Source organism: Sodiomyces alkalinus (genome assembly GCF_003711515.1).
Source record: "Sodiomyces alkalinus F11 unplaced genomic scaffold SODALscaffold_1, whole genome shotgun sequence".
Lineage (NCBI taxonomy): Eukaryota > Fungi > Ascomycota > Sordariomycetes > Glomerellales > Plectosphaerellaceae > Sodiomyces > Sodiomyces alkalinus.
In genome coordinates, this window is record NW_021167079.1 from 5,302,699 (window position 1) to 5,327,746 (window position 25,048).

Genomic DNA, 25,048 nt, shown 5'->3' on the forward strand with positions numbered 1-25,048 from the left:
AGGTAAGTAAACCATCGCCATGCCAACTCGGTACCCCTGCCACGCGTCGCACTAGACTTAACCATTTCCTAAACCAGTCTTTCGGGCCTGTATGAAAACGGTGAACTGGCAGGTAAGTACGTTATATCCGTAATTTATGGTGCCCCTGAAGCAGCCATGCCTCCAGGTTCGTTTTTGTTCACCACGTCACCAGCTTGCATTTCCCATCCCTTTCCACGAACTGCCACTCTATCCATCAGTCCGCCCGCATGCGAGCTCCGATATGGACCCAGTTGAGGGTATCACGACTATCGCAAACCTGCGGGACGTTGGCAGGACCGTCAATTCTTTTCTGAACCATAGGTGTGACACCGACTCGCTGCTTCGATGACCAGGAATTGCACTATCTTACCCCAGAGAACGCCCAGGCGCTTAAAAGAAGGCGTGCTCTATCGTGCTGCTAGACCAGGTACATGGCGATTTCCTGTTTCCGTTCTCGGCTCGTTCCTGACGTTCTGGACTGGTCTTCAGATGACGCATCCGTCTACGACGCAACCCGTCTTCGGGAAGACCTGGGAATCAGATCTGTTATTGACCTTCGTACTGAGTATGTCCCCTCTTCCGGCTGCACTTGGACCGTAACTGATCGTGTCAGTATATACTGGACCATTATTTCCGCTAACTAATACTGTCTAGGACTGAGCTTCTCAAGCAGGCCCAGAAGGGTCAAGAAGATCGTCGTGACGCTTCCGTTGAGAATGAACGGTTTCCGATTCCGATCCCAGGGTTGAGATACCGCCATGTCAGCGTCGCCGGCCGCGCACTGGAGCGCCACATGCTACGCCAGCTTTCATGGTGGAGTTTCATGTAAGCCCGTTCCCTCTTCTTTGCGACAAGCTCCCTTCCGCTGTGGGATGGGCCAAGTGACCTAGTTACTCTGACCTACCTCGTTCTATTTTTTCTAGCAAAGTGATCTTCTGCTACCTCTTTGGGTATCGCATCCAGGGCCTTGCTATAATAGCCCGGGAAGTCCTGCGTCCGCGTGGACTGATTGGCATGGCCTTAGACATGTTGGACCAATCCCAACAGGAAGTCGCCACGGTAGGTCGTCCATCGCGCTTCACTCGGAACTCACTTACTCAAAACGAGACTTCCAGGTCTTGAGATCCCTCCTCGAGCTGGATGGGTTACCAACGCTTATCCACTGCACCCAAGGCAAAGACAGGACGGGCCTCGTTATCGCACTCATCGTGATGATCGTGGGAGTCCCTATGCCCGCTATCGAACATGATTACGCGCTAAGCGACGTGGGTCTTGTCCAGGACAAGAAACAGAGACTTGAGGAGCTCCGGGAGATTGACTTGCCGGATGACTGGCACAGTACTGCTCCTGGCATGATCGCAGCCATTTCAGAACATCTAACTCATCGATACGGAGGCCTTAATTGCTATCTGGACGCCATCGGGTTTGGACTAACCGAGAGGAGCCAACTACGTGAGCGAGTCTTATACTAGAGCTAGATCATCATTGTCGCCAGCGTAGATGCTTCTGGGGAGTTGCATAGCTGTGCCTGCCGTCACTTGCTTGATACGATGGATAATTGTTATTGGGATGGTTCCTCTCTTTTTCTAAATCGACCCTGCATCCAGCACCTGTACATCTTGAGTTTGCGCGCCCGGTTGACGAGCAATCGCCTGTCGACACCGAGGAAGTCGATCTCGAAGCCTGGGTAGGGCTCGTCAGCTTCGTCCTCAAACTTCCCGGTCCAGATGCACTCGAGTTCATCTTTCTCAAAGAAGTAAACTCGGGTGCCGTCGCCCCGCACGTAGAAGTTCTCGGCCATATATCGGCCCTTTTTGAACCTGACCTGCGCCAGATCCCCTCTTCCATAGTCTCGGAAGCAGACCTGGCCGCCAGGTTTGAGCAGGCGGTGGACATTGGAGGCGGCCTTTTTCCATTGATTGGGCGCAAGGGCCGAGAATATGAATATTAGAATCGCGACATCAACCGAACCTTCCTGGAGGCCGGGAGGAAGCTCATCGCTCGTCACATCCCATACGTCGGCTTGCATGAAGGCTTCGTTGTACTCGTCCTGACTTCGCATCACTTCAACCGCCTTTTTGGAATAATCGCAGGCATGCACTTTAAGTTGAGGGTTCTTGCTGTGTGCCAATATGGGGAAAGCCGTATTGCCAGCGCCAGCGCCGATCTCAAGAACTATCTTAGGACCAGCGTCATCCCTGGTTATGTCGCCAAGAACGGGAAATTCTTGCTGAAGCCACTTTCGGTTCTTGAAGAAATTGGCCGTGTTGTTTTTATAGAACAGGTCCCACATCCGGGCAGGATTTGTATTTAGTCTATCTGTAGAATCTCGTTAGTCCATAACCCATAGAGTGTATAGTCATGAGAACACTGAGAGAAGAGAGGTGTGGTGCATCAGATGGGAGCGAAAGACAAAAATTGCAAGTTTCATCACATTGATTCAGCTGAACTATGCGTAAAATGGGGAATCATCATATAACACCTGTGTTGTACTTCGACATTGCGAGTAGTTGAGGAAAGGCGAAGGGCAGAGAGGACACTCACTTTTATCAAACTCCGAAACGGGAGACTGACGCTGCATTTCATACTGCTCTTCGGCGAACCGTTTGAATGCATCATCAGTCTCGACGTGGTCCCAGGCGTTATGTTGGAAAACATCGTCCTCTTCGGTGAGGTAGCGACTGCCAAACTGAGAGTGATCGACCCCCGAGTTAAATTGCTTCTGTTGAGCGCTGGAGTCATCAGAATGGATAGCAGACTGATTTTGAGCCTGATCTTTGGGCTGCGCGAGTTGCAGAGCAGCAGTTTGCTCGACGAGGCCTTGCTCGCCTAGCGAGACGCCTGCTGCAAGCTCCAGCGGAGACCACATAGTTGCAAAAGCTCAGACACTTGAGACTCGCTGGTCTAGAGAGAGAGAAACCCAAAATACGGATTCTTGGACGCTCTATCCTTGGCCACAGGGTTCAAAGTATTCTAGAGTGCAATGAGGTGCGGAACTCAAGAGAAGAAGAAAAAGCGTCGAACGAGATTCGGCAATTTTTATCTTCCAGAAGGCCCACTCCGACTGGATCCACAGACTAAATTGCGTGTCAGGGCTGATTGGTCATAGTGTAGTAAGTGGAAACAATGGATACGGGGCGTACCAACCCGGCTCTAGGATACTCCGGTCACCGATGTATCAGTGTACCTATGCCATGTCTTCACGGCAAGCTAGAGGTACGCAGCTCCATTCGTTCGAGTTATCTCATTGTCGATGAGATCAACAGCTGACACCCCATCCTCGATTCCAACTTCTAACATCTCGAACCCAACGCCATAATTGCACTCGGAACAGACACGAGAAGATGGAACAATCTGTCGCTCGGCCACAGAGCGAACTGGCCCCGGGAGAGGTGCTGAAACTGGCTCAGCTAGCACCTTCGATATTACGGAATATTCCCAAGTCCTTCTCGTCGTCGCTACTGTTATCTTTGTTCTCAGCATCCGAAACGCCAGAGATATGGACCGCCTATGAGAACCTCCTCTTAGCATGCTGTCGAACGGGGGACATGGAGTCAGCCCGCGAGTTCTTGGAACGTCTTGTGTTACGATTCGGAAACGACAATGAACGAGTGTTGGCCTTCAAGGGGCTAGTCAAGGAAGCGGCAGCCGACAATCAGGGCGAACTCGTCCAGATTCTGAAAGAATACGAGACAATACTAGGGCCAACGACCACGAATATTGTTGGTTGCCATTCCCAATGTACGATGACGAGAGGCTGACTTTTGGGGACAGCCTGTGGCGAAACGACGAGTGGCGCTATTGCGGTCCATGGGGAAAACATCAGAGGCTATCGAAGCGCTCAATGATCTTCTGGACTACTCTCCAACTGACGCCGAATCGTGGGCGGAACTCGCAGACATATACCTCTCTCAAGGACTTTATCCGCAGGCTATCTATTCTCTTGAGGAGGTATTGGTGTTGACTCCGAATGCCTGGAACGTTGGTCTTACCTCCTTCCCCGGAGAAAAATTCCGTTCACTCCTGACGAATTTTAGATACATGCCCGGCTGGGCGAGGTGCTCTATATGGCGGCTTCGAGTTCGGATACTTTGCGCCAAAAGCACCTGACCGAGTCTGTGAAGAGATTCTCCAGGAGTATCGAGCTCTGCGACGATTACATACGTGGATATTATGGTCTCAAATTGGTATTCAACCATCATCACCATCTCTCTCTCTGTGTTTCGCGTCCCTGTGATGATGGGTTCTGGCTGACAGTTCCTAGGCCACGGGCAAACTTTTGAAAGACCCCCCAAAGGTATCGATGCATGCCGAGTCAGGTGATTGGATACCGCCGGATACTACAACAACAGAAAAGCTCAACGAGCTGGCAACCAAGAAGCTTGCGGAGATAGTGCGGCGGAATCTAGCGGGCGAGCCGCTCTGGCAAGGCTATAAACCATCCGAAATCGCAGCGGCCCGAGAGCTGCTAGAGAAAGACTCTGCGGACCTTGTACGCTGAGACGGCCATGACCGTTGGCGACTGGATGTTGGAAGACCTAGTAGTCCAGTGACACCAATTTCATGTTGTCAATCCTGCCCCTCTTATGCAATGGCGGGTAATCGACCGCACCTGCGCGTTAACGAGCGTATCAAGAGAGGCGATGTTTGAAATGGGATGCGAGTTGGAGGCGCCGGTCTGCAGATAGGAGCTTGATACGTCTCCCGGTTGTCTCGGGGGGTTCTCGTTCGACTGGCGGAGTGCTTGGAGATCGAGTTGGCTTTGACAGCTGCCTAGACTGGGGCCCGCCTAATCTGTCGAAGTTCCTCCGACTGGTTGCCACTGGACGAATGGGAAGGGTGTAGTTGAAAACGCGTCGACTCCCGAAGACTGCATTTAGGGATGTAGAGTGTCGTCATACGGAACAGAGGCGGAGCGGAAATTGGGCAGAAAAGGCTTGCATCGGGCAGGCATCAGGCCTTGCAATTGGGTTTCACCGCGCTAATCAGGGAACCTTGACCCATCGGCAAAATTTTCTTGTTGCATTCTCTCGTTGCTCTAACGTACTGACGGCTCGTTTTGGTTGTTTTGGTCTACTGACAAGGAGTCGTACGAAATAATTACGGAGTAAACTCGATTCTTGTCGTACGCCCCGTTTATGAGCCTCTGGACGAGTTGGTACGAGATGGCGGTGGAAAGAGCCGGGTTGATGGCCCACGCGTGAGCTGGCAGTGAGTCATCCCTATCTGCCAACGCAGCGAGTTGATTGAACTCACCAGCCCCGGGCTCAGGTTTCCCAGAGCCGGGTAACCAGTTCATGGATTTTTGCGGCATCGGGCGAAGCTTTGTGGATCAGAAATAATTTCTTTTTTACAATCAATCCATTTGAAGACGCAATGCAAGGGAAACAAACGACGAGAGTCGGAGATTGAAGGACTAAACAGGGACTCTCGACGAAATATATATCGGTGCAACATCTGGCCTAGTTATTTTACAGATTTCACCCGATGATAATTGTTTTAGTCAACCGCATTTAAACCTTGGACAGATCCCCAGCTGTCGAGTCGTCACTAAGCAAGAAAAAGACAGCAGCAGTGAGCGCTGGACCACCAGAAACGATTTGTTGCTCTCTCCAACCTCGCCACGTTGAAAACCATGTTGCGTCGCCTCAAACCCCTGAGAACACCATCAAACGACAAAGCAATACCATCTTAACCCACGCTACAATTGGAAAAATCCCCCATTAGCCTCGTCTCATCGACTGTGAGAAGCGTAACCCCATATCCCCCGCTACTAGAGGTAGCCAACTAGGAACCCCTTCCCAATACTGAATCATTGCCTTCTACCTAGGCTTACAGGCAGCGAACATCTCATCCAAACTAAACTTCCCTTGCATTACAGCCAGCTGCACGAGACAGAAGCTAGAGACAGCTCTAGGCCCTAGGGATAACACCAAACCCAGGATCAATAATCACGAAGAAGTTGCCTGAAGCAGAGTAACCCTAGCTGGGTATTGTTAACGGCTGCAAGAAGATCCAAAAATCGGTACTTCCACCACATTCCACTCCATCCAATACTGTCAGGTTAGCCGCTGCGTTGGCTGTTATCGTGTCCAGTCATCTCCTGGGCTCACCACGGCAACCGGCCAAAACCCGTGACCTACCTTCGGGGTACCTACTAGGTATCTTACGGTAGAGCCTAGCTTGGTTCGGTACTTACGAAGTACGAGTCGTGCACCTGGACCTTCCTGCAGCAGCTTGCAGACGACCAGCTAGGCCCGTCACTGCAATAATAACACGAAGTAATTACACAGCCGCTTTTTGGGGCCCTTCCTCATATCCGACATACTGCTAGGTACGACAAAGGGAAAAACAGCCTGTCTAGGCACAGAGTGGTTCTGTGTTTCTCTGCGTCTGGCCTCCTCTAGATGCCGTGGTCCTCTTCATCCCGCGAAATACCAACGAGACAACGTATAACCAAGAACACACACAGCGGACGACGGACAGCAGAGACATCCGTCAACACCAACACGGCTACTCCGTATATTCGAGCAGCGTCTCTCCCGGAAAGACACCGAGAGGTGTGTTAAAAGAACGAGCAAGTGTGGCCATTAAAGAGACCAACAAGGCCCGTCCCGCCACCACGGCTTCTGCCGACTTGAAAAGACCATCCGAGTTTATCATCATCTGGAACTGGACACGCCAAGACGAAATCACTGGCTCTCCAGCCGATACTGTTTCGAGGTGCGTACCTCCAGCTTCATTCTGTCTCCTTTTTATCCCTTCGAATGTGTTATCTGGATTGTCTGGCTTTATAAGCGGGCGGATTGCCCTGAGTGACTTATTGTCATTGTTTCTGAAAGCGCCATTTGAGGAAAGACTAGATGCCAATCCCTGGTGTTCTGGACAGGCCCAAGTGGGTAACAAAAGCTGAGCGCAGCGACAGAAAGTTCGAGGGCCAAAGGGAGCCGGGGTGGCCATTCAACATGGTTAGGTGCCGAGACACGGAACTTCAGATTTCCAAATGGAGGGGCAGGGGTACCCATCCTTTCATTGCGTTTCGTTCTCTCAGCGAGCCTATCCTACCGAGAGGGGTTGCTGGTCCAGGACGCGACGCAACGTTCTCCGTCCGATTCATATAAACCGATTGCTTGCCAAAAGTGGTCGACCATTTGTTGTTCATCGTCGTCTCTGACTCCCCTCCACGACCGCTTCCCGTCTCATGCCGCCCTGGCAAAGACCATCCCACATCTGGCATCCGGCATTCATATTTTCCACGTTTCTCTTAATTCAATCTGCAGCGTCTCACAACATCTCGTACCTTGACTGACAAAACAATTATTTTACATGACAGACCAATCCCGTCGAGTTCCCGGTTCCTCGGTCTCCCGTTTAAACAAAGGCCCCCCATTACCCACTCACTCACCTCTACAACCCCGCCTATCTGTACCATCGTCACCGCCTTCGCTCTCCACGTTTGTTCCCCGGTCATTCTGTACCTTACGGAGGACGAAAGTAGGTACTTCAGTACCTGCTCGTAAGACCTCCCGAGAGAGTGCAGAACGCACTGCTTCTTCCAGCCTGCTGTTTCATGTCGGATTATTACATACCTGAGGTGTATCGCCGCCTTGCCAGGCGGTTTTGATCCGCGATCGCTGCCCAGCTGCACCGAATACCCTCCTTCCTTTTTTTCTTCTTCTTCCACTTTCCTCCCTCTCCTCATCGCCGACCAAATCCAACCGAACCCCATTTTCAGGCCAGCAGCACCACTTGACCACCAGATCACCGTACAGCAAAAAGGATAAACCGACCCACCTTCGGATCCCTCTTCCAACACTCCTCACCCCCAGTACTTCGCTGGTGTCCCTTATTTTCCGACTGTCAATCTCCAAAGGGTGCTTCGATACTTCATCAAGCCCTTAACTAGCTTCTGAACACATACCTTGTGCTTGCTTGCTGTTCTTGGCCGACTTTGAACCTTTGCACAATCAATCCACACAATCGAACTCTCGGACAGGACGGGATAACTTGGCTCGTTATTGTCTCGTAGGAAAGGTCACCCTTTCCCTTTTTTTTTCCCTCTTCTTTTTCTTTCAGTCACATCCTTTGCTCTGACTTCTTTTACGGGATTGTCACGAGTAAAGGAGATACAGAAGTCCCCATGTCGTAAGTTTCATCTTACGCTTTCCTCCCCCACCTCTGTCGAGTGTGGTGTGTGTCTGTGTGTGTTAACGGCATTTTCTCTCTCAAGGCGACGACATCCCACCATAAGACAAAGCTCCGGCTACGCGTCGCGACCCATCTCGTACAGCGAAGAGGAAGATTACTCTTCTCACCCCTACAGCCAAGAGGATAGCTCCTCCGCAGAGTGGGCGGAGACATACGACGAACTCGACCCCGACGACTCTGCCTCGGCCGGCAACGGACGACCCTACCGCTCAGCATCTCATTCCCGTTCCCGCTCCCGCTCTCGCTCTCGCCGGCCACCCCCGCGCCACCACGTCTTACCCCCTCGTCAGTCCATGCCATATCGCACCGCACCGCCCCCACCACCCGACAGCGTGGATCCGGCCGAGGAATACGGGCCTTATCCTGGCCACGGTGGCTACGGGCCTCCTGGAGGCTACTTTGGCTCCAGAGGCCCTCCTCCACCAGCTGGACCGCCCGGTTACCCTCAAAGCCATGCAGGGGGCTACATGCCGAGCCCTTACGGGCCTAGCAATCAGACAATGGTCCCCTACTCAAACTACCCAGGCAACCCGTTTTCACCGCACGCCAACGGCAGTGGGCAGAGCTATTTTGGTGCAGAACCAAGGGGTCCGTATGACATGATGCCGTATCAACAACCGGGCTACTACGGTGGCCCGCCCGGTCCGACCGGCCCCGCAGGGTATCCCATTGCCCCTCATTTGCAGCAATACATGTATCACTCCCCGCCCCCACCGCCTGCCACCGAGGCCCCCGCTCCCCCGAAAACGCCAGCCCCGCCAGAGCCTCCGAAGCCAGATCCAGAAAAGCAACGAATGTTACTCCAGCTCAAGGCATTCCAGGAGGAACAGGCTAAAAAGGACGAGGAAGAGAGGAGGAGAGAATTTGAAGAACGAATCCGAAGGGAGACCGAAGACCAAATCAGGATTCGGGAAGAAGCCCGTAGGAAAGCTACCGAGGAGGCGAAGAAAGAGTTTGAGATAGCCAAGGCGGAGGCCGAGAGGGCTGCACGGGAGAAGATGGAGGCAGAGCGCAAGGCCGAGGCCGAGCAGGCTAGGCTGCACGCAGAAACCATGGCTCGCATCGAACGGGAGGCTCGGGAGAAGTACGAAGCGGAGTTGAAAGCGGCCGAGGAACGGAAGAAGCGCGAAGAGGAAGCCCGGGCGGCGGCCGAGGTTGCAGCACGGGCCAAGTTTGAAGCACAACTCAAGGCGGAAGCCGAGGCCAGAGCTGCCGCCGCGGCTGAGGCAGAAGCAAAAAGGAGGTGGGAAGAGGAAACCAAGGCAAAGGCAGAGGCAGAGGCCCGAGTCAAGCTCGAAGCTGAGGCCAAGGCCGCCGGGGAGGCTGCAGCCGCAGCTGCGGCGGCGGCGGCGGCGGCGGAAGAAGCAAAGAAGAGGTGGGAAGAGGAAACCAAGGCAAAGGCAGAGGCCGAGGCCCGAGCCAAGCTCGAAGCTGAGGCCAAGGCCGCTGAGGACGCTGCAGCCGCAGCTGCTGAGAAAAAGAAGGAGGAGGATGCCATGAAGAAGAAGGCTGCCGAGGAAGCCAGAATCAAATTTGAAGCCGAGTCCAAGAAGAGCAAAGACAAGGCGCCCATCAAGTTCAAGGATGCAGTGGGCAGGAAGTTTAGCTTCCCTTTCCACCTGTGCGCCAAGTGGGAAGTATGTTATGATGCTCATCCCCTTCTGTCTTTTGTTTCTTTTTTCTGTTCCCCCCGGCAATATGCTAACAAAGAACCCCAGGATATGCAAGGACTTATCAAGCAGGCCTTCCTACATGTCGACATCATCGGACCCCAGGTCCAGCAGGGCCATTATGATTTGATCGGTCCAAATGGGGAGATCATCCTCCCGCAGGTTTGGGATAAGGTCCTCGAACCCGACTGGACGATCGAGATGCGCATGTGGCCCGAGAACAAGATGGCGCAGCACCACCACAGCATGCAGCATGCAGCCTTCATGAGAGCTGGAGGGCGAGACCTGCCCGAAGCCCTGCGCGCAAAGTTGGCGGCCCAGATGGCAGCGGGACGCGTGCCTCCTCCGGGTGTTCGCCCTGGGGGTGGCGCCGTTCCTGGCGGAGCGCCTCCACCGCCACCGTTCCATGCGCCACCCGGCCGTGGGGCACCAGCCGGCGTCCATGTTGTTCACGCGGAACCCAAAAAGAAGCCCAAGGCCAATGGCGCGGTGCTGAGTTGGATGGCAGGGAAACCGGTCAAGAAGAAGTGAGTGGCCTCTCTGCTTCCTTGGGTTACAATACTGACTTCTTCTAAGGTCCAAGAAATAGCCGGTGTAAACGGAGCTTGTATTTCGGGGTTTCCGGGTGGCCTACAGTGATTTGTTTTGATTACCAACCTTGTTAGCGGCATGTTTGACTGGGCTTTTTCTTTGAAACTTCCTTGTCGCATACCCATGATACCTTGCTGCGTTTTCTCCTCCACATTTCCAGCCCCCTTTCTTTCTTCTTCTTCTTTTTTCTTTTCCTTTTCTTCTCCCCCTTTTTTGCTTTGTTGATTGCGCAGCTACATGCATTCGGCGCCCTATATCACCACTTCACGTCTATAATGCATGAATGCTGGGAGTCTTGGGCATCTAGCTGGCTCTTTGGGTAGGATGGGTACGAAACGGGTGAATGGACCCAAGACACTCTCGTTGGATTACCGCTTCAGTGGCACGATGTATCCCTTGTGGAATACGGTTATTTTTCGGACAGGAATGGTCTGCTTGGTTTCAAGTTGATTATGGCGCAGCGAAGCGTGGGAGAGGACCGTGGAAGAGACTGCTATTTCTGGCTAGGAAGCGTTGTCTATGAGATGTCTTATTTTTCATGTCCTTTTTTCTTTGTTTCCCTAACATTTTTCTCTTATACATTATGTACGAAGGTCTAGAATTGTGCGGGGTTGCTTCGGTATAAACACAGTCGTCTGTCTGTTTATGTCTGCACCGGTGTCTATTTTCGTCTTGTTGTCAGTTTTGAGGACCAATTCAATCCTCCTGCCGTCTTTCAAATATTCCCGTTAAGTGTAAGGGACGATCTTGGCGCCCCAAGCATCCACCTCGCGCGCTTCTCGAACGCCTCAACCATGACGCCGGCCACCTTGTCAGATACGGCTGCGCTCACGGCCGAATACAGCGGATTGGCGAACTGAAAGCGGATGACGAGGTCGACCTTGGTAGCGGCGGTGCCCTCGTTCCCCGCTGCCGTCATGTTGTGTTCGAGTGGCTGCACCGTCCACCGCGTCACGAGGCTCTTGAAGACGGCGCCGCCGGGGTGGTCGCCCGTCCCGTCGATCTCGGCTCCGCTGACGGCTTCGACGCTCTGACCGGGTACGCAGCGCAGGCGGCTTGTGAAGGTCTCTTCGAAGCCGCCCCAGCCGACGCGGAGGTCAGCTTGCGCCGGACAGGGTCGGGAGTTTGGATCGTCGGGCGACTGTCCCGGCGGTGGTGTCGTCCAGCGGGTGACGCGTGAGTGGGAGCAGTAGGGGACGAAGGTGGAGTAGGAGTCGACGTCGGATATGAGGGTGTAGAGGTCTGCGGTCGGGTAGGAGAGGATGCGGCTGGCGGTCAAGGTCTGAGGAGGGGCGGAGGGGAGGTCGGGAAGGGTGAAGAACGGGCGGCGGCTATGCGTCGTGCGCGGAGCGGCATGGCGGAGGGTTGTGGTGGCGGTCGTTGCGCCTCGAAATAGAAAGGAGGGTGTCGTGCACGGCGCCAGGGAGGAGAGGGCGTGCGTTAGGGGAGTGGCGAGGCGGGAAACGGATCGCCGCGACATTTGGGTGTGAGTGGGAGTCGGTCAGGAGACGAAGGTTTCGATCCAAGTGAGTGAACTGGTCAGGTAGGATGATGGGAGGCCGACAAAAGATTGTTTCGAAGAGTTGAAGATGGTGAAGGGTTTCTCAACGAGTGTAGGCCATTGTCCGTTTGTCACTGCTGTTAATGCTTTCTGTAGTGATGATATAAGAATCCCCAGGGTCTATTGTTCCACTGAGCGCGCCCCGACCCTCTTGAACGTCAAACCTGTGGCTGTAGAAGCAAAGGATGGATGGATATCACGTCGAACAAAACGCTTTTTTGGTCGGTCAGTCGCGGCTACAGGTCTCCTCCTCTCCCTCCTCCACCCCCCCACACACACCAAAGCCAGTTCTTGGAGTTTGTACGGAGTAAGGTTGTTTACGCTGACATAATCAGGCACTGTGACAAAACGCCCCAAAGTATGGGCATTCGTCATGGTGGGGAAGCTCGTATGTACGTGTACCAATGTCCTGGTGTCGGCCTAGGTACCTACCTAATTTAAGACACTCACTACCTTACCGTACCTTGCACACTGCTAGACACGAGATCAACACCGACTGAGTAAAGACGTGACCAAGTCGAAAGCTTTACCTTTGCTTACGCTCGAGAAACGACCCTACTACCAAAGTTCTGGCTGCGACTGCCCGCCGAGCTTTTTTCAACATGTCCCTGCTGGCATAGCACCTGACTTCATCACCCCTCACTGACCTAGATTCATTTTCTCTCTCTCTCTCTCCGAGTCTTCCAATCCCCGACTCTGGCCCCGCGTGGGCTCGACCGCTGGCACCATGTACGTAGGGGACTGCGCTTCTATACATCGAAACCAACGCCCGGCGTTGAGGCGACGCCATGAAATAGGACCGGTACTGATGGCTACAATAGGTTCGAGAAATCCCTGTATGACCTCATCCGAGGTCTGCGAAACCACAAGGGCAACGAGCGCGAGTATATACAGAACAGCCTCAAAGAATGCCGGGCCGAAGTGCGGAGTCAGGATATGGGTAAGGAACAAACATCCTGCTGCCTTTGTGGAACTATAATTCAATGACCGTGGTTATGTGCGGGTTGCTGATGCCGCAGTCGGGCAGATATCAAGGCGACGGCCCTCTTGAAGCTCGTTTACCTTGAAATGGTCGGCCATGACATGTCCTGGGCGTCGTTCCACGTACTCGAGGTCATGTCCTCGCAGAAACCTCACCAGAAGCGGGTGGGCTACCTCGCTGCCGTGCAGAGCTTCCGCCCAGACACCGAGGTACTCATGCTGGCTACGAATCTTTTGAAAAAGGTAGGCAGGGAAACGAATCCAAATCATTCACGGCTGCAGATGCAGTGAAGGGGGGGCCTGGGACCCAGGAAATTAACCATGTTCTTGTAGGATCTTGCCTCGCCTCACCCGACGACCATCTGCCTTCCCATGGCCACACTGCCTCACATAATCACGCCGTCTTTAGCTCTGTCCACGCTGTCCGACCTCCTTCCCCGTCTCAGCCATTCTCACCCGAACATTCGCAAGAAGGTCATCGTCACCTTGTACCGGCTCGCCCTAGTATACCCCGAGGCCTTGAGGGCCGCTTGGCCTAGAATTAAGGAGCGTCTTATGGACAAGGACGAAGACCCTAGTGTCACCGCCGCCATCGTGAACGTGGTCTGCGAATTGGGATGGCGGAGGCCCCACGACTTCCTGCCCTTGGCACCTAGGCTCTTCGAGCTGCTGGTGGACGGGGGAAACAACTGGATGGCGATCAAACTCATCAAGCTGGTATTCCTTTTCCTTTCCCCCCTATATTCTTTGGCGACAAAGTATGAATGGGCGCTTCTCCGATGAACAGGGGACTGACCCCGTGCTAGTTTGCTGTCCTCACCCCGCTAGAACCTCGGCTTGTCCGCAAGCTATTACCACCCCTGACCAGTCTCATCAGGACCACGCCTGCCATGTCGCTGCTCTATGAATGTATCAACGGCATTATTCAGGGCGGAATCCTGGGAAGCGCGGATGACGGGAGCGAAGAGATCGCCACACTTTGCGTTAGCAAGTTGAGAGGCATGATCATGATTGATGGGGACCCCAATCGTAAGTCATCTCTGGACCGAATAGAATGTATTGAGGCCGATGTCTGACTTTTTTTTCTGTTTCGTATCAGTCAAATACGTTGCACTGTTGGCCTTCAACAAGATCGTCGTCACCCACCCCTTTTTGGTTGCGCAGCAAGAGGACGTCATCCTCGAGTGCATCGACAGCCCGGATATTACCATACGGACGAAGGCCCTTGATCTTGTCCGGGGAATGGTCAGCCCCGATAACCTCGTTACAATCGTCAGCCGCCTCATGAAACAACTAAGGACATCGGCACCGTCGAGGGATGGAAGGCATGTCGGGACGCCTCTTGGAGCTGAATCCGAGTCTGACTCGGATGATGATGCCCGAGTTAGGATCAACCCCCGAGCTAAGGAGAAAGACAAAGCCCCGCCATTGCCCGACGACTACCGCATAGAAGTCATAGGTAGGATCTTGGACATGTGCTCACAGAACAACTATGGCAATCTCGAGGACTTTAATTGGTACATCGACGTCTTGACACAGCTTGTCCGGATGGCCCCAGCGCCTCGTGTTCTGGGGAACGAGCTCGAGTCCACCGTGTCATACGGTGTCTCGAGTGCGGGTGACATATCAGAAAAGATTGGTGACGAGCTACGGAATGTTGCCGTCAAGGTCAGGGCCATGCGACCTTCAGTAGTCCGAGCTGCTGATTTGATTCTGTCCCAACTGAACGCGGATACTTCGGCTGGCCACTCTATCGGTTCTGCCTCGGTCAAGTCCATAGCATGGCTGCTCGGCGAATATCCAAGCCTAATCGGCTTGCCTGACGATACCCTATCGACATTATTACAGACCCTCCCCCGGATCAACGCCCCAGAGGCCCTGGTCACCTGTCTCCAAGCTGTTGTCAAGATATTTGCCTTCATCGCAGGCAACGATCGGCAGCTTTGGACGCCGGCGTGGAAGTCCAGGATATCTCTACTTATGGCCCGCATTATCGATGTGTTAGAGCCACTTGCCCTCCATCCGAACCTAGAGGTCCAGGAAAGGGCAGTCGAATTTGTGGAGCTGTTAAAGTTGACGGCCGAAGCCGTCTCCGGGCAACCGGCTTCAACCGACGACGCCGAACAAGATCCGCCACTTCTTCTCATCCAAGCCATCCCGTCACTGTTCCAAGGATGGGAGCTAAATTCCGTCGCTCCCGCAGCGCAGAGGAATGTCATAATGCCAAATGGGCTAGACCTGGATGAACCCATCCATCCGAACCTGAATGCCCTCTTGGCTGACACGGACACTCTCCATCTGAACACAGACGAGATGAATGACTTTGAAGTCTTCTACCATCAGCGACCCGCCCCGGCCAGCATATCATCGTCTGAACCCGCCATCATGAGGCTTGGGGAACCGTCCGAGGAGCTCGTCAGCTCGTACCAGGAAGCCTCCGAGGACGCATACTTGGATCCCGACATTGTGGCACGGCGCAAGGCGGAACGTATGGAGCGGAATCGGGACGACCCGTTCTACATTGGAGGCCGCCTCAACAATGCCCCCCGTACTTCAACGCCGATTCACAACATCCTCCAACAGGAGAACGGGCCCGGCCTCGATATTGATTCGATACCTATCATGCAACTTGACTTGGGGAAGCTGGGCACGTCGGCCCCCTCGCCTGCCTCGCCCGTGTCCACGCAGCGGCCTACCCCGCGTCCGCGGCAGAGACTCGTTGTCGCCGCCGACGAGAACCTCGTCGGCAGTGGGGGTTCGACGCCGCGCAACTACGAGTCAGAGAACAACTCGGACAGCTTTACCAAGTCGCGCTCCAAGAAGCTCAAGCAGGGGCTCTTGCAAGTTGACTCGTCTCACATCGGGTCATTCAGTCTCGAGGGCGACTCCGCGGCTGGTGGTGCTGTGGCGTCCCACCCGTACGACTACGAGCGGCAGCAGCGCGAGGAGGCCGAAATGGCGCAGGCTATGAAAGAGGTGGAGAAGCTTCGACTCGAGATGCAGCGGGCCAACGAGCGCGTGCAGGTCGCTCAGGGGGTCGATGCGGAGGGTACTGTGGTCAAGAAGAAGGCCAAGAAGAAGAAGCAGCAGCCGGGCCCCGCCGTCGGGGGAGAAGAACGGGTTGTGAAGAAGAAGAAAAAGAACAAGGTCGAAGGCGACGCGGCCGACGGCGGCGGCAATGGCGAGATGGAAGGCCAGTCACCGGGCGAGCCTGTAGCGGTGCCCAAGAAGACGAAGAAGAAGAAGAAGACACCTGTCGAGCCTCCGGTGGAACCTGGGGCTGAAGATACTGCTACCGCTGAGCAGTGAATATCTTGCCAAGTCAACTGGTATAGGGCATGTGGGCAGGGCCAGGCTGGGCTGGGCTATATCTGGGGGGCCATCTACAGAATCATGAAATCTTTTCTTTCCTCGTTTATCCAAGCATCGCGCTTGTGGATATGATGAATAGATTTCCCACGCTCATCTGGGTACGGTAGCATTTCCTAAGAAACAGACGAACCCCCGGAATGGAATGTACGTGTTAATGGGAAAGGCTAGACTTGCGCGATCTGACGTGAAGAAGAAAAAAACTGTAAAAATGGAAGAGAAGGGAAAAAGAAACTCGACTCCAGCTATAATCCCACCACTTCCCATTTTAGCCAGCCGTCTCAACCCAAGCAACGGAGTCGAGACGAAAAATACAGCGGGTCGTTGTCGTTGTCTCCATGTCTATGATGAAGCCTGCGTTACAGCGTCTGTACAGCACAACGGTATGATATATGCATGGTACAGCCTCCTGCCGTTCGGCCAACATGGCCCGGACCACTATCCTACTACCCTGAGGCGAATTCATCCTCGTCTCGCATGTATATTCGCCCTTGTGACATTATCATGCATCTATGCCTTACCGGTGATAGCCCCTTGGGGGCAAACAACCGGCTCAGTCGACCATGGGCTTGTCCTCCAGCGTTACTCCCCTAGGAGTTTCCGGTTCCACAATGGGGTTAGATCCAGAAGAGGCGGTGACTCTCCTCCCGCCGACGAAGCGCGCACCGCTGCGGCCCAGGCTGTTCCGCTTCTCCATGGGCGAGTCACTGAGCTCAATCTTGGACAGGATCGTCTCGGCCCCGTTGACGGGCTGCGATGACCTGTCCTGAGCACGGCCGCGCTCCTGCGGCAATGACGAGTCGGTTGCCAGGTCCGGCACCTCCAGGCTCTGGCGCTTGGCCAGGCCGCTCGTTGCGCCGACAATGCTGCCCAGGCTAGCCTGGTGGCGATCATTGGCAGATGTCGGGCTCGTCTGGATCGGGAAGCGCGTCTCGGGGCCGCCGACGGACCGGTCTCGGCGGTGACCGGTGCGAGGGCTGGGCGCGGGGCTGGTGGCGCGGCTCCGGCCTCCTGAGGCCTTCTCCAGCAGCGCCCTGTTGCGTTCCTCCATGTTGGCGCGGCGGTTGCTCTCGTCGGTGCTAATGGCACGAGGACGACCACCCACGACGCTGCCGATAGCCCCTGAGTGGACGGTGGACATGCGCTTGAGCTCGGCGAAGATGGGGTCCTTGTATTTGAACAAGTCACGGATGAGGCGGTAGGCGTGCTTTTCCTCCATCGTGAGCGAGCTTTCAGTTCGCGGGCGCAGGATGCAAGGAGCTAACGATGTGGCCAGTGCCGCGATATACTCCTCGTCGGCTGATGTCAAGTCAATCAAACGGGTGAAATGGTTCATGCAAGCATCCAAGGTGGCAATGTTGGTGAGGCGCAGTTGGGCAAGTGTCTGCACAAGAACGCTTATCCTCGAGGTATCGGAACTGTCGACTGATTGAGGTGCTGTGTAGAACTGCCGGATGATCTCGTACAGATGAGTCGAAACGAGGGAATCTTGGAGCCGCCCTTGTCAGTACGGGCGATGCTGGTATGGGGCAGAAGAGCGGGGAGGGCGAAGGGAGAAAACCCCGGGGGGACAATTAGACTTACCAGGAAGTTCAAGTAGGTAGAGCTTAAGCAGGCTAGCCACCGTTGGAATATCAAACTGGGTCAAAACCTCGTGAGGCACGGGCTTCCCGTTGTTTACCTTGGCTCGCAGCTTGTGGATTTGCGACAAAGGCACGTCGACGAGCCACACTCCTCGCCGGGCTTCATCGCCCTCTAGATCAGGGTAGTGGTGGTCGAGGAAAGTCAAGAGCGTGGTCACAATGATCGGTACCCGCTTCTTGTCGGCCTTGGCACGGGCTTCGAGGTCGACGCCAAAGGTCTGTTCGTCAACCTTGTTGTAGTAGTTCTCGTACACGACGACCTTCGGATGGAATCCTCCGGTACGATAGTTCTCGAGCATGTACCGCAGGTCGCTGGCCGGCTGGACGGTCTCTTGGAAGAGCATCATGTTGTCAACCGCAGACTGCAGGATGGGGATGGCATTGCTGATGGTTCCCGAGAAGTCCAGGATGACCGTCTTAATGGCCTTGAGCCTGTCCAACTCGCACCGCTCTAGGAAGCGGAGATGGAGGTAGATGTTTTCCTCCAAATCGCACCGCAACTCGTCAAGCCTGCGCACGGCAGCCTTGTATTTTTCGTCGGCTTCGCGGGCTTCGCGGCGCAGACGCTCGGCTGGGGTCTCGTTCGGATGGGCGTTGCCGAGGACGTTCCAGTTGGCGAGGTATTCGCTGACGGTACCCACGACGGGGGAATCGGAGCTACCGTCGGACACCGGTATGGAGAAGGTCCTCCCCAACTGCTTCTTCTCTTGCACGCCGGCCATCTCAAAAGCCTTGGGACGCCATTGGTAAATCATCTTGGAGCTGTTGGCAAAGGTGTTGCCAACGTTGCCGATTAACCGCAGGAAACCATGAGAGATGAGGTCCTGGCCAATCCTCTCAGCATAGCTTACGCTAGTGGTGCCCATGTTCCGCTGCAGATACTCGACGATATCCGTCCCGGGGGATGTGTTCTGGTAGGTGCCCATGATGGGAACCTTGTGCTCGCCAAGAGGTATGGTGTTCAGCATGTGGGCCAGGATCTTCTTGACTTGGTCAGGATGGTAGACCTCGTCACCAATTTCGAGTGCCTCCTCCTCTTCGGCTTCGGCTTCGGCTTCGGCTTCCTTGTTCTCAGACACCTTGATTTCGGGGACCTGATTATTCTTGGGACTGGACTCCAGGTCTCGAAAGGCCAATTTGTTCTCCTCCTCAATATCCTCGACCAGGCGGCACTTGTTGAAGTAGTTGCTCCGAAGCTTCCTCACCAAGTCGGCTTGCCGGTCGTGGTTCTTGATGCGTGCCTGAAGGTCATCCTGAGAGTCCTGAATACGGGACTCGTGGGCATCGCACCAGCGGGAGAAGGGGTTAACGACGAGGTCTCGGATATTGTGAGCGATCTTCTTGTGGCTCTTCGCAGCATCCTCCATCTCGGTACGGACGCCATCATAGGCCTGAGTTTGAAAAACGGACCAGACGTCAACACAGAGCGAACTGGGGAGTAACTGACGGAAGGACAAGCGGTGCACTTCTTATTACCTTGCGAATGGTGGCCCCATCGTCCCTGGAAAAGCCGCCTTGCACCTTATTCACCGCTGGGGCTATCTCTCCTAATCGCTGACCGTACGCTTCCTCGGCTTCGGCTCGCAGGCGGGCAACAGTCAGAATTTGTCGGTTCTCGAGGACGCCTTGTTGGAGTTTGCCGAATAAGACGCCAAGACCTAGGTCGTGCAGGCAAAAAGAGAAAAAAAAGCAAACGAGTTAGATCATAAGGTGCCTGGCATCATACCCTTTCGTCGGTCCGAGGTTCTTGATGGGAATGGGGCCTACCTGCTGCATAGTCGGGAGACCAGAATGAATCTGCGAAACCAGGCATGGTAATGAAATGGGTGGTAGGAATGTTGCAAGAGAACCAAATGACGTCAAAGGCAACACGATGGCTATACAGGTGCCTGTGAAGACAAGCGAAAACAAAGGAGAAGAAGGAAAGTGCTGACTCGCAGCAAAACGTGATTCGTGTATGGTATCTGCCGCTGTAATATGCAGATTGTACGAAGTATTTGGACGAAGCAAGGGGAAAAAGAATATCGGTGTTTGGAAAGGTATCGCGTCGGTTTCTGGGTCGTGTCGAACGCTTAAGCTGATGATGACGGGGGATTCAAAAAGAATAAGGAATTTACTGTTGAAATTGGTGATACAAGGTGATCGTCGAAAGATCGTGTCAATGTTGGGAATAAAGGGACAATTGCCAGTAAAGATCTGAAAATGTGAGAGTAGTAAGACGTGCTCGTGTTGTTGGTTGCGTCTGGGATGCTGCAATCCTCCGGGCCAGGGTTGGTGCGTTCACCACTAATACGGAGTACGCTAATTAGGAAGAGCCCAGCTCTCTGGGCGGGCTGACTGACGGACTGGGCTGAAGTCTTGAGGCCTCACGGGGGGCTATTCCTGGAGCGATTGGGTCAGGGGGTGGTCCTTTGGTTATGGACATTCAAGGGGTCTTCTGCTGCAAGTTCTCAGTGGAAGTCGACGCCTGGCTTATATGGGTAAGGACTCCCATTGGTTGGTTGCTCCTATGGTCGCCATGCTCGGTCCGCAGCTCAGCACTAAGACTCCCTGTAGTTATTAATAGCCCACTGAAATGGGCCCCTGTCAAAACATCAACATCAAAGAGCCACTGTCTCTGAAGTACAAAGTACTTCCGTTTCGCGCACCAGGAGGAGCTCTTGGCTATCAGCTGCGACCAAGTGACAGAACTGAGGTACAGAGTAAATTCTCAGGTACGTACCCTAGCATTCATGTCGGTGATTATGTAAGTTCCGGGACTCAAGTTTTTGGCATCGTCGCCCGACTCCGAAGCCCTCGTAGTCGTATCCTTGGTTTCTCATTTTGTCACAACCAGGACATATGAAGAACGTTCTGACGCGACGTAGGTAGTCAGGATGGTAAGCTGAAGCATTCGGTCCCATATTTTGTCTGTTCGAAGCCCTAACTTAATGGCGTAGGTTTTCATCTTAGGCGTCAATTTCTCCGAGCGCAAGCTCGTGAAGGTACGACTCGAACCATCATCCACCGGCGTCTGGAAAGTCATAGACTTGTACGGTTCTCGAAGCCGCTAACCTCCCGTTCTATTCACAGAAAGCTCTCGAGTCTTTCTACGCCCTGGGTCCCAGCACCTCGGCCCGCATTCTCGCGAAATACTCCATCCACCCGCTCGCCAAAGTCGGCTCCCTCCCACCAAAGACCGTCACATCATTAACCGCCGAGCTCTCGGGCATGACCATCGAATCCGACGCAAAGAAGATCATGCGAGAGAACATTAAACGTCTTAAGGACATGGGCAGCTACAGGGGTAGGCGCCATGCCATGAACCTACCCGTCAGGGGACAGAGGACGAGGACACAGATCGAGACGGCGAAGAAGTTAAACAGGATCGAGCGGAGGGCATGAGGCTGGTTGTACGGATGGTACGGAGTACCGAAGAGGATATTGGGTTTGGGTTGGGCTAAAAGGCTTCGTGCTGTCAGAAGCATCCGGCACCGCCTTTGGCGAATTTGGGTCTCGTTGGACCGACTCTCGGAGATGGTGTTCATGTACGACAAACGATTCATCGCATTGCGATTGTACAATAACCATTACTAGATTACCAATCCTTCTCGGTCTTGACCGTCTGCACAGCAGGGGGTCTTGTCGTTTTGTACACCAGCAGGCTTCTCTTCTATGTGCGCCCTGTGGATACTTGGCCTGTCTGTCCTTTGAAATCCAAAATTATCGTCTCCCCTGCGATGATCGAATCGAGGGAATTTTTCTTTTCTTTGGTAGGCCTGTCTCTTGCAGTAGCCTCAATAATTATGTTATCCAACTTAGATAAGATTAGGCAGATCATCCTCCATAACCGGCTCACCCTGTGACTGCATCTCCAAGGCGACAGCGTCCACTCTCTTCCAGACACGGAGCAAGTTCCCCCCTACAATCTTAGCTGCGTCCTCGCCACTCACTCCTTGTCTCAGCAACTCGACAACCAAGTCGGGAATCTTGGACACGTCTTCTAGCCCAACCGGCGTTGTCGGAATGCCATCAAAGTCGGAGCCAATTCCCACATGATCGAACCCAATCAGGTTCCCGATATGCAAGATATGTCTGACAACTTGCGCCAGGGTAGCATTCTCGGGGACAAGGTCAGGAAGACCGTTCTCATTGCCCCTGTCGACGCAGGAGATGAAGTCTGGCATAAAGTTGACCATGACCAGGGAGTCCCGCGCCTTGACGAGCTCCAGGACATGGTCTTTAACGTTCCGGGGATGGGGGCAAATGCTGAAAGCCGAGCTGTGAGAGAAGATGACCGGTGCCTTGCTACCGTGCCAGTCCTTGTCTCCCAGCACGTCTACCATCGTATCCTCGCTGGAAGGCAGGTTTCAATTCAGAACTGTTCCCCTTCAAGTGACATGCCCAATTCCAAAGACTCACCTCACATGAGAAAGGTCCACGAACATGCCAATCCGGTTCATCTCGTTGACCAGATGGCGGCCAAGGGGGCTCACGCCGCCCCAGTACGGCTCGGCTTTGCGTGTCGGATTCTCGAGAACTGCGGCGTCCGCAAACTTGTTGTGGCAGTTGTGCGTGAGGGTCGCGTAACGAACTCCCAGCTCATAATACCGGCGTAGGTTGGCAACCGAATTGCCAATCTGGTGTAGACCCTCCACGCCCAAGGGTGAGATAAGCTGCCCCTTTTTCCAGAAGTCAAATGCGTCGCTGCTGTCGACCATTGGAGAAAATACTTTGGGATAGGCCTCCTTGATCCGTGTCATCACATCGATTTGCTGCAGAGTCATCTGCACGCCTAACCATTGTGGATTTGTCAGGGGAGGGTCCAGTCAAAGTTAAAAATCACAAATTCCACCGGAATCGGGTAGATCGGGTCCTACTAACTTTCGGCGTAGTTCTTATCCGAGAAATCGCTCCCGTTTGAAGGGCAGGGAGTGAAGACACTCCAAAACGCTCCTCCGCTCTGCCCTTCTCGAAGACGGGGCAGGTCCACGTGGCCATCCATGCCGCCCTCCTCGAATGGCTTTTTGAAATCTTCTCCATAAATGTGGTTGTTGTAAAAAGCGCGGACAAAGATGGGGAGGTCATTATGACCGTCTTGAGACCGGGATATAAGAAGCCAATCCAGGGGTCGGGGCAATGAGTGACGCGATCTTACCAATGAAGGGGGTCTTTGATAAGATTTCGCGTGCACGCTTCTCGACCGGGCCAGGGGCTCGAGATGTCGACAATGGTCTTCGAAGTGAGCAAAGTCCTGTCTGATGCCAAAGGAAGAGAAATATCGTGAGACAAATCGCGAATCCGGCAAAACACCCGCGCGGCTGTCTATGAGGGCGCGAACGGCAGTCGTCTTTGAGGTGTGTGACCACTTGCCTAGCCAGGTTGGATTCGAGATCCGAGCCTGTAGTAACTCGAGAATGTGGTAATTTATCGTCCATCTTGTTTGTGTCGATCAAGAGCCGGCATTCAAAGGAGTGATAGAGGGGCTGCTACTCCGTTGTGTAGCTTCACGAAGCTCTTCTGTACCTACCTACCTTAACGTAATTAATTACCTAAGGTAGGTACAATTGTATTGTTGTCGTTCGGTACTAAGGTACCGTAGGTAAGGTAGCCGTTAATATTAAGCCACCCCCGCCCGACCTTTACCTTATTCCACCACCTTTTCCATTCGGTCTTGCACATGCGCCCCACAACCTGGGTTGATACACTGGGCTGCACGAATGTTATACGTGTATAATAACCGTTGCGATCTCGGAATACCCTTCAGCGAGTAATACTTGTTGGCCACACCTCGGTGCATGACCTTCCACTAAGGTACCCACTTCCACTGCCTTGCCGTGCATAGCGAAGGTACTGAGTACGAAAAATCAATGTCTGCACTGTGCCCAGCCTCGTCGATGTCCAACTCATAGCGGTGCCACGGTGTATATTCGCACCGTACACTTATCAAAGAGGCTCCGCATTGGTCATGGTGCAGGGGTCAACAACCGTCCCGCAGTTGAAACGTAGCTTCAACACCACAAGGGGCAGCATTTATAGGTGGCCTTTTCCTCTTGCCACATCCCCCCCAAACCTCACATTTCCAGAATCAAACCAATTGAACGAGGCAGAATCTCAGTCAGCCATGTATGATATTCGGAGACTCTTCTTCTACGTCGCCCTCCTCGGAGTTGGCCTGCTGCTCTTCTCCCAGACGGCGGAGGCGACCAAGGGCCCCAAGATCACCAACAAGGTCTACTTCGACATCGAGCATGGTGATGAACCCCTGGGCCGCATTGTCATCGGTCTCTATGGCAAGACTGTCCCAAAGACCGCCGAGAACTTCCGCGCCCTCGCTACTGGCGAGAAGGGCTTCGGATATGAAGGATCGACCTTCCACCGTGTCATCAAGCAATTCATGATCCAAGGTGGTGACTTCACCAAGGGCGACGGCACCGGTGGCAAGTCCAGTAAGTACAAATTGGAGGAAACAATTGCGCTTCCCCCTGGTCTCCATGTTCACTGATTACACCACGCAGAAATGGGCGATTGATGGCTGACACGAAAATTCGTCTCCTGCAGTCTACGGTGAAAAGTTCCCCGACGAGAACTTCAAGCTCAAGCACACCAGGAAGGGCCTCATGTCGATGGCCAACGCCGGTCCCGACACCAACGGCTCGCAATTCTTTATCACCACCGTTCCCACCTCGTAAGCTTCCCATCTGCGCCCTTCCCGTTGGTTCTATCTGTTGCTAACCAGCCTTCCACCAGGTGGCTTGACGGCCGTCACGTCGTCTTCGGCGAGGTGCTCGAGGGTTACGAAATCGTTGAAAAGATCGAGAACGCCGAGACGCAGCCTGGCGATCGTCCTGTCAAGACTATCAAGATCGCCAAGAGCGGCGAGCTAGAGGTCCCTCCTGAAGGTATCCATGTGGAACTCTAAGCACATACACGTACATAAAGTCACGTACTGTAACCCGCCCGCTGCTCGCGCTCTTGTCCTTCCGCATTGCCCCTGAGAATCAGCAACGAGAACAAGAATTCTA

The 25,048-nt window shown here is 54.0% G+C and overlaps 12 protein-coding genes across 12 annotated transcripts; 6 read left to right on the forward strand and 6 right to left on the reverse strand.

The window, feature by feature from the left end:
• Nucleotides 1-363: 363 nt before the first annotated feature.
• SODALDRAFT_327296 (hypothetical protein) lies at nucleotides 364-1,965 on the forward strand (the record flags this gene model as incomplete). Its single annotated transcript, XM_028610396.1, has 5 exons — nucleotides 364-448; nucleotides 511-586; nucleotides 676-846; nucleotides 945-1,080; nucleotides 1,137-1,965. The coding sequence occupies 5 exons, from the start codon at nucleotides 367-369 to the stop codon at nucleotides 1,491-1,493; spliced, it is 822 nt and encodes a 273-aa protein (XP_028470933.1). The 3' UTR covers nucleotides 1,494-1,965.
• Nucleotides 1,416-3,010, reverse strand: SODALDRAFT_327297 (methyltransferase). The gene is made up of 2 exons (XM_028610397.1): nucleotides 2,566-3,010; nucleotides 1,416-2,340 (listed from the first exon to the last, which is right to left on the reverse strand). The coding sequence occupies exons 1-2, from the start codon at nucleotides 2,888-2,890 to the stop codon at nucleotides 1,583-1,585; spliced, it is 1,083 nt and encodes a 360-aa protein (XP_028470934.1). The 5' UTR covers nucleotides 2,891-3,010; the 3' UTR covers nucleotides 1,416-1,582.
• Nucleotides 3,011-3,365: 355 nt separating this feature from the next.
• On the forward strand, nucleotides 3,366-4,522 carry SODALDRAFT_268568 (tetratricopeptide repeat protein; the record flags this gene model as incomplete). Its single annotated transcript, XM_028607613.1, has 4 exons — nucleotides 3,366-3,743; nucleotides 3,796-4,002; nucleotides 4,059-4,208; nucleotides 4,286-4,522. 4 exons carry the CDS (start codon nucleotides 3,366-3,368, stop codon nucleotides 4,520-4,522), a joined length of 972 nt encoding a protein of 323 aa, XP_028470935.1.
• Nucleotides 4,523-4,582: 60 nt separating this feature from the next.
• On the reverse strand, nucleotides 4,583-5,335 carry SODALDRAFT_355326 (hypothetical protein; the record flags this gene model as incomplete). The annotated part of the gene is made up of 4 exons (XM_028613805.1): nucleotides 4,583-4,764; nucleotides 4,845-4,957; nucleotides 5,073-5,226; nucleotides 5,278-5,335. 4 exons carry the CDS (start codon nucleotides 5,333-5,335, stop codon nucleotides 4,583-4,585), a joined length of 507 nt encoding a protein of 168 aa, XP_028470936.1.
• Nucleotides 5,336-8,185: 2,850 nt separating this feature from the next.
• On the forward strand, nucleotides 8,186-10,480 carry SODALDRAFT_31430 (hypothetical protein). Its single transcript, XM_028609257.1, has 2 exons — nucleotides 8,186-9,866; nucleotides 9,948-10,480. Exons 1-2 carry the CDS (start codon nucleotides 8,523-8,525, stop codon nucleotides 10,428-10,430), a joined length of 1,827 nt encoding a protein of 608 aa, XP_028470937.1. The 5' UTR covers nucleotides 8,186-8,522; the 3' UTR covers nucleotides 10,431-10,480.
• Nucleotides 10,481-10,960: 480 nt separating this feature from the next.
• On the reverse strand, nucleotides 10,961-12,280 carry SODALDRAFT_327303 (hypothetical protein). Its single transcript, XM_028610398.1, has one exon. The coding sequence runs from the start codon at nucleotides 11,968-11,970 to the stop codon at nucleotides 11,206-11,208; it is 765 nt and encodes a 254-aa protein (XP_028470938.1). The 5' UTR covers nucleotides 11,971-12,280; the 3' UTR covers nucleotides 10,961-11,205.
• Nucleotides 12,281-12,509: 229 nt separating this feature from the next.
• Nucleotides 12,510-16,793, forward strand: SODALDRAFT_304981 (AP-3 complex subunit delta). The gene is made up of 6 exons (XM_028608994.1): nucleotides 12,510-12,780; nucleotides 12,873-12,991; nucleotides 13,079-13,275; nucleotides 13,366-13,749; nucleotides 13,839-14,061; nucleotides 14,132-16,793. Coding segments are annotated over exons 1-6 (3,135 nt in total). The 5' UTR covers nucleotides 12,510-12,778; the 3' UTR covers nucleotides 16,342-16,793.
• Nucleotides 16,794-16,954: 161 nt separating this feature from the next.
• SODALDRAFT_319657 (rho-GTPase-activating protein) lies at nucleotides 16,955-19,857 on the reverse strand (the record flags this gene model as incomplete). Its single annotated transcript, XM_028609465.1, has 4 exons — nucleotides 16,955-17,889; nucleotides 17,986-19,486; nucleotides 19,521-19,702; nucleotides 19,812-19,857. The coding sequence occupies 4 exons, from the start codon at nucleotides 19,855-19,857 to the stop codon at nucleotides 16,955-16,957; spliced, it is 2,664 nt and encodes an 887-aa protein (XP_028470940.1).
• Nucleotides 19,858-20,714: 857 nt separating this feature from the next.
• SODALDRAFT_31604 (mitochondrial 37S ribosomal protein SWS2) lies at nucleotides 20,715-21,522 on the forward strand. Its single transcript, XM_028609302.1, has 4 exons — nucleotides 20,715-20,758; nucleotides 20,881-20,923; nucleotides 20,984-21,028; nucleotides 21,117-21,522. The coding sequence occupies exons 2-4, from the start codon at nucleotides 20,921-20,923 to the stop codon at nucleotides 21,426-21,428; spliced, it is 360 nt and encodes a 119-aa protein (XP_028470941.1). The 5' UTR covers nucleotides 20,715-20,758; nucleotides 20,881-20,920; the 3' UTR covers nucleotides 21,429-21,522.
• Nucleotides 21,523-21,636: 114 nt separating this feature from the next.
• Nucleotides 21,637-23,511, reverse strand: SODALDRAFT_327306 (hypothetical protein). The gene is made up of 3 exons (XM_028610399.1): nucleotides 22,908-23,511; nucleotides 22,446-22,818; nucleotides 21,637-22,379 (listed from the first exon to the last, which is right to left on the reverse strand). The coding sequence occupies exons 1-3, from the start codon at nucleotides 23,026-23,028 to the stop codon at nucleotides 21,842-21,844; spliced, it is 1,032 nt and encodes a 343-aa protein (XP_028470942.1). The 5' UTR covers nucleotides 23,029-23,511; the 3' UTR covers nucleotides 21,637-21,841.
• Nucleotides 22,826-23,511, reverse strand: SODALDRAFT_31636 (hypothetical protein). The gene is made up of 2 exons (XM_028609311.1): nucleotides 22,908-23,511; nucleotides 22,826-22,848 (listed from the first exon to the last, which is right to left on the reverse strand). The coding sequence occupies exon 1, from the start codon at nucleotides 23,459-23,461 to the stop codon at nucleotides 23,111-23,113; it is 351 nt and encodes a 116-aa protein (XP_028470943.1). The 5' UTR covers nucleotides 23,462-23,511; the 3' UTR covers nucleotides 22,826-22,848; nucleotides 22,908-23,110.
• A 636-nt stretch (nucleotides 23,512-24,147) lies between these two features.
• Nucleotides 24,148-24,945, forward strand: SODALDRAFT_268471 (cyclophilin type peptidyl-prolyl cis-trans isomerase/CLD; the record flags this gene model as incomplete). The annotated part of the gene is made up of 3 exons (XM_028607611.1): nucleotides 24,148-24,472; nucleotides 24,585-24,711; nucleotides 24,774-24,945. 3 exons carry the CDS (start codon nucleotides 24,148-24,150, stop codon nucleotides 24,943-24,945), a joined length of 624 nt encoding a protein of 207 aa, XP_028470944.1.
• Nucleotides 24,946-25,048: the final 103 nt, after the last annotated feature.